The following is a 6,940-nucleotide window of genomic DNA, read 5'->3' on the forward strand; positions in this document are numbered from 1 at the left end:
GCAGTGGCAGCCACACACACTACAGCTGTCCTCAGGGAGCGCAGAGCACAGAGCTTCAGCTACACACGTGTTTGTTGAGGTTTACAGTAAGAGGAACACAATGGGGAGGGTCGGCCTACAAACTCTAATAACATGTGAGTAACTCAATCAATGCATGTTTTTTTGTCATTTGGTGACGAGCTTGAAAGTCTGTCTGTTTAATGCTATTTGTTTTTAGTACGTAAAATAGTTCAGATATTGAAGAAAATTACTGATAGTGCTAAAAGATGCTATAACTAGTGTTAAGATTAATAGTAGGCTTAGGAGGAATAAGGCAGGTAAAAAACTGTAAATCACTTTAACTTCTATGTAAATTCTTAATACTCTCAGACTGTTATTCTATTTCCTGTTTGGTTGATACATTTCCTGTTTAATAAAGCGTAACACCTGTTTCAAGACAGATTTCACAGTTGTGGTTAAGAACTTTCAACAAAAAATGTTGTCAAAAATAGTTACCTTCACTAGGCCTGCTCTCTTGATCATGATGAGGTTAAGTATTATTTCCTCTAGTCCTCACAATTTACTGAGGTTGACACAGATAAAGATCATAGACAGGAAATCTGTTTTTTCTTCTTCTTTGACTTGCTGTTTTGAAATCTGTGAAGGTTTTACCACAAAACTATCAGATACATGTTTTACATGCAGGTCTTACATGTTCCTATATTCATTTTTGCAGGCGCCCTCAGGTCTCACTAACATGGGTGTGAATGAGAGATGATTAAAGCCAAAAGAAAGCAGTGAATTAATAAATACTACATCTTTAACATACTTAAGGGAGTGCTCTATTTTGTTCCAAACTGGGGCTGTCTGTGACCCACAACAGCTGGAATCATGTAAGGGTACCTAAGGACATGTACCGGTTTTGCAAGGCTAAAGTTGTCACAATACTAGAATTATACACTGGGACTAAAAAATAACCATTTTCATACCCGTTTCGTTACCATAGTAACAAAAATACAAGTCCAAGGTACCTAATATTGAGTCATTTCTTGTTTTTAACTACCAAAAATTTCAGGCAAACTCCTGCACGCTGATTAAATCGCCCCAAAACGTTTCATTGCCAATGTTTTTGTTCTATTAAGACAGTGCTCTCTCTCTTTTGCTAATGGCAGTCTTGGGTTTAAAACTATGACTGAAGGTCTGTGGTTTTCCAAAGCTTTGCTACTTTTCAATTCTATCGATCTTTTTTTCCTTATAAAATGTGGTATTAATAATTTTGAAAACCTTAATGCAGAGCTTGACTTAGTTCTTCATCATGCCTGTATATAGAGAGCATTTCAGAGAGTGTCCTGCTTCACTTTGAACAGAGTACTGAAACGGTGGAATGCCTTAAGTGTGTCATGCTATTTTGACTTCCTGTTTATTGAAACACTGATGAAACTCTGCTTTGAAACAGGAAAAAAATCATACCAAGTGTGCACGCATGTCCCAACAACAGCCATATCAACTGTCATCTGTATAACTTTCTGCATGTTTGTGTAGTTGGCTGTGTTCAATTTGGTGATATAAAATAACACTCTTGGGACACTTTTTCAACCTGGTTTGTGACATGCAAAGTTACACAGTACATACTTAGAAAGTGTTAACCGCCAATGTTGTTTGGCTGATGATCTGTAGTTGTTGTTTTGTTAAAGCTTTGGTATTTTACAATAATATAACTGGGAGTGTATCATTTTAAAATGTGTAATAAGTATAAAAATTGTGGCAACTATGGACTATATGTCTATGGACAGGATCTGACAGAGAGAAGCAACATATGAGTTGAAATGAGTTACAGTAGGATATTGCATAGACAATAACACATTTTTTTTTTCATTATTATAGGTCTGCTGTTGTGCTGTGCAACACCTATAAAGCCAACGTCCAAAGACACCACATCTTCCTCAGTGACCAGCACTGAGGATGTCACTTCGGGAACAAAAGATAGCTCAACCTCCTCTTCCCAAGACCCTAGCACCAGCATCACCACTCCTAGCTCAACCATCATTATACAAACCGACAGCACCGCCGACACCACCCAATCCACCAGTATGACCCCTGGCACTACACAAAGTGAGACTTCCGGCATGACTAACTTCAACAGGATTCCCACCACCACTGCACAAAACAACACCACCACCAATAACGAAATAAACAGTCCAACCGGGACTACCCAATCAATCAGTACAACCATTCCTAGTACAACCTCAAGTATTATGCAAACCAACAGCCCCACTGACACCACCCAAAAGATCCCCACCACCAGTCCCATCACCACTAGGACAACTCAATCTTCCAGCACAACCCATACCAGCATGACATCAAGCACAACACAAACCAACTGCCCTCCAGTAACCACTCAAAAGATCACCACCACTTGGACAACCACCACCAGTCCCATCACCACTGGGACAACCACCACCAGTCCCACCACCACTAGGACAACCATCACCAGTCCCATCACCACCAGGACAACCACCACCAGTCCCATCACCACTGGGACAACCACCACCAGTCCCATCACCACTAGGACAACCACCACCAAGACAACCCAAACAGTCACACTGGAACAAGATGGACACAAGTCAGAGGGACTGAGCTCAGGTATGCACAAATATTTTTATTCTCTGAATTGTTAATGAAATATTTGAAATCAGTTTAAATTAATTAAGATAATGAATTGAAGTTTAAACACAAAATACAGCTGATCATCTCATTAGTTTTACAGTTATCTGGTCATAAACCAATGAATGTTCCAAATGTTTGCCATATCATCAAGTAGATGTTAAGATCATATACGCGGATACGATGATACTTCTATCGGCGTTACCAATGCAGGAAAAGTTGTTACATCAACAAAGTTGTTACATCAACAAAGTCCCTGGAATCCATGCTTTAGGGACCCTAAAATGCAGTCCCAAAAGTTGTAAAGAAATGTCCCTTATAACTCTCAATGTTAATGTTACTGTGCTAAAAAAAAACTCTCTGAAAGTTGTATCCAATGCTGAGAGAAATTGAAGAATGTCCCATGCTCGTTAGTATTTGGCTTTAAAATTCAAACTTAATAATAGCATCTGGAAGATTTTGCATGTATTTGATTTGCCAGAGCCTTGCCAGGTGACTGTAACAGTAGGCATTGCTCTGCTTAGCAGCAAAATTTAAACCAAGGGTCTATCTTGTTTTAAATCGGACTGTTTCAGGTTTGACCACTGATTCAACCTGTGTCACTGAAATGTTTGACAAAGCTGAGCTATACAGGGATTGCCATTTAGCTCTGGTATACTGTATTTTGAAAGACTGAAGGAGTGAAATCAATGAGCAGCCATTTCAATAGCAAAGGTTGTCTGCTAGCTCTTTCACCGCTCATTTTATTATTTACAAAACATTAGAACAACTGACCTGTTTCCTGTGACATTCAGTCATTTTCACCATGTCAGTTATTGCAGCAGGATGAGCCACTTGTTACAGAACTGTCACTAGATGAAAAAACTCTGACAAGAAGCTTATTGGCTTCCTCCTGTAAGGACACTTTAAGCAACCCTTAAAACTCTTTTCTACCACTAATTATTGATGATTTTCTTTTTTGTTTAAATGCTCTTAAGTAAGCCTCTATGGCAGCAGTTTTTATCTATTTTTCTGGAAAGGAACTTTGTCCTTCATGCCGTCATTAACCATTAGATCTGATAAAACAATCAGAACTTTTATGACATCTATGGGTTGTGAACGTCACAGCTCCTTGGTTACATTATGTTATGTTAAAAAGGAATGAAAAGCATGATCTTTTAACTCGGCTGGAACTGAAATCTGACCCTGATATCAAAACTTAATAGGAAGAAATACTGACTGGGATCCCACATACGTTTCCTGAAGGGTTTCAGTTTTTTCCTATAGTTATAGGACTTTGCTGGAAAGTCGTTTTTGGTTTACTGCTGAAAAATGTGCCATATTATCTAAAGGGCAGTATTGAAATAGCTGAGGTTTTTCTAGTAAGTGTTGCACTAATTTCTTCAGGATTCAATTGTTGTTATTTCTGGGGTCATCAAAGATGTTTGATGTTATTCTAAGTGCAGACTGATTGTTAGAAGACTGACTTGTTGTGAGACAGCTATATGAATATACTCCCCTGTACAATCTTACTGTACATACCTAAGCAGCTACACAAACAGCTTTAGGAGGGTGCTTGATCCAGTTTCTAACCAGGAGATTAGTTATTGAGCTCAAAGGTCAGTTTGAGCAGTCAGGATTCAGGAAAAGGAATTATCTTATCTTGGCAAAGTGGTCATCAAGTCCTGTCTGACACAGTTAGAGATTTACCAGAAGAAGATTAAAGCCAGTACCACAGAGATGTATTATCAGTGGAGGCCAGCGTAGTGCTATATGGGTCGGACCAATCAGGTAACAATGAGGTGAAATGCAATCTCATGAACCTCCCGCTTGGCACAAACAAAACAAATGATTTTGTTGGGTTTCTGGCATGTTTCTTTTGTTATTGACACGCAGTCTTCACAGAAAGCCACTGCACTGATATGCATTACAGTAGCTTAACAGCCGAGCGTTCAAGTCCACTAAAAACAGTGCTTATGTACTGTAGCATGAATTGGAATAGGATGAATTAGGGCTGAGAGTCGACCATATATAAAAGTTTCGTGTTGCTTGTTCTATGGTTGTTGGATAAATGATATATTCAAAAAAGATGTGGATAGCTATTTGAAATTTTTGTTCTTATAATTCCTAATGCAGGGATTCTTCTTTGGGAGGAATCAAAAGTTTCTGTATTTAGGAAAAACGATGGATTGTGATTTAATACACCTGCTATACCAAAATTATACCAGTACATAAAAAGAAAACAGTGTTGTAGAAAAAAAAATTGTAGGGCTAAAACAAACTTGATGGTTACCATTACAGATTTTCTTTCTCTCACTCTCCAGGAAGTGTTGCAGCCATTTTTATTATTTTCATCGCAATCGTCGTCTTAGTGATGGCTGGGATTTACTACGTCAAGATCCGGTGAGTCCAGAACTTATATTGATCTTGTACAAAAGTATGTTGGTTGTAAATTCATAAAGAATGGATCCACCCAGCTAAGGGTCCTATCAAAATATATGAATTATGTTCAAATTCTATGAACGGATCAATATTTTCTTCAAACAAAGGTGGAACCGTTGCTATGATAAGTACTGGGCTTAGCCACCCACTCTGTGACTTTGTGACTATTGGCGTTGGTAATTGTATTGGACTTTTTAGCACGTACTTGCACAGAGAGCGTCCAATAGATTTATGAATATTACCACATTTTGAAACATTGAAAAAACATTCCTAAAATTAAACCTAACCCCAACTCCTATCATCTAATCTTTGTTAGTGACTATATAAGAAAGATTTCATATCAAGTCTTTGGTTTTTGTTTTCTCCATTTGACTTAATTTCTCTTCTAACCTCTCTATTTCTTTGACATTTCAGGCGTAGATCCTACGGACCTCTTCTGGACAACAGCAACAGTGCATTAGAACACTTCAACAACCCCATGTATGATCCTTAAGACTGAACTTTGGACTTTAAACTTTAGAAGTGACCCCCTTAACCCAAACTCCTCAGTATGATCACAGTGTGTTTATAGTGTGCGTGTTGGTGTGTTTGAAATGAGTTCTGGGCAGACACGTTTTAAAAGTGTGGCTAGAAGGCATTGTGGCTGGTAAGCAGGGACATTTTTAGGCAACATACTAATGCTGCTCATGTTAGTTTAAATGGCAACAATAACCCTGGATGAAGACGTATTTGTGGGAAGTGTCTGAGATTTCAATCATTAGTTTAAACTATGTGTGCTTCTCATGTTAATTTGAAGAAGTAGATGGTGTAGAGGAGCAGAGAAAGATTCTGGTCTTAAACAGGAGACCCTTGCTTTTCATTCTGCCAAAGTGTCCTTGAGCATAACACTGATTCCTCTCCTGCTCCCCTCCCGTGGAGGAACCAAATGAACACATTTATACAACAATTATTTTATTAAGAAAGAGGAGTTCATTAAGAAACATCCCAGAAGTGTGTCCTTAATGTGGATCATGCAGGGAACTGAGCGTCTCTCATACCTGATCCACTTTGATCCAGTATTCATCAATGAGTGTTTTGTTGAATATTATTAGTGTGAAGCTTATTAATGTTTATTAAAATTAACACTTTTCTAGTGTTATTTTGGCTCCCTCAGTATCTAATATGATATTGTTTTTTTCTTGCTTTTGAATGAATCTCATTGTGTAAAATATTTGTATCAAAATGTTGGTGCAATAAAAATGAACAATGAAAGAAAGCCATAATGTTTGATGGTTGTTTAGAGGGAAGAGGAAATCCACTTTAGGATGCATTCACAATAAAAAAAAACATGTTTAGAAAAATATCAGCATACTCAAACCTTGATTATGCTTTTTAATTCATGCTAGTGGATTTGGTTCAGAAAACAACTTTTTGGATTACCACCTTTTCCAAGAGACAGAAATCTACTGCCTTTGGGGATCCTCTGGATTTTATCTGGTGCCAAAATGAGATTAACATTTTAGCTTTATATGGAGGAAGAAGAAGAGGAGGGAGAAGCAGAAGAAGAAGGTACAATGGTATTGCATCATGAGTTTTTCGATCAATGCCATTAACAATTTTTATTGAGTCATTATAAAAACATAAAACAATGTTTCAGGTGAATTTAAAAAATCATTCAGTTTTAAGCATAAACTCTATTGTTCACAGCACTGTCTGCAGCACATGTAGTAGGAGATCAAAGCTGAGAAGAGGGCCAGCTACACCTGAATTGTTAAACTATTTTAAAAAAAAGTGTAAAATGTGCCTTTAGTGAATATTTTGTTTAAGAAAACAACCCACAGAAAATTCTCTATTTCGCCATATTGACATTTTTTGCAATGTAAAACATTTAGTTGGA

General features: G+C 37.7%; 1 protein-coding gene across 1 annotated transcript; it reads left to right on the top strand.

The window, feature by feature from the left end:
- On the top strand, positions 1–6,319 carry LOC109996493 (salivary glue protein Sgs-3). The gene is made up of 4 exons (XM_020650645.3): positions 1–134; positions 1,864–2,622; positions 4,947–5,025; positions 5,479–6,319. The coding sequence occupies exons 1-4, from the start codon at positions 101–103 to the stop codon at positions 5,555–5,557; spliced, it is 951 nt and encodes a 316-aa protein (XP_020506301.2). The 5' UTR covers positions 1–100; the 3' UTR covers positions 5,558–6,319.
- Positions 6,320–6,940: the final 621 nt, after the last annotated feature.

The sequence above is a fragment of the Labrus bergylta genome, chromosome 17 (genome assembly GCF_963930695.1).
Source record: "Labrus bergylta chromosome 17, fLabBer1.1, whole genome shotgun sequence".
NCBI classification, from domain to species: Eukaryota; Metazoa; Chordata; class Actinopteri; order Labriformes; family Labridae; genus Labrus; species Labrus bergylta.

What these genes read in the sequence shown, in the direction of transcription:
- LOC109996493 (XM_020650645.3), top strand. Translation starts at nt 101, where the DNA reads ATGGGGAGGGTCGGCCTACAAACTCTAATAACAT. An exon ending in CCTACAAACTCTAATAACAT is followed by an intron (nt 135 to 1,863) that starts GTGAGTAACTCA and finishes TCATTATTATAG; the next exon opens with GTCTGCTGTTGTGCTGTGCA. An exon ending in GTCAGAGGGACTGAGCTCAG is followed by an intron (nt 2,623 to 4,946) that starts GTATGCACAAAT and finishes CTCACTCTCCAG; the next exon opens with GAAGTGTTGCAGCCATTTTT.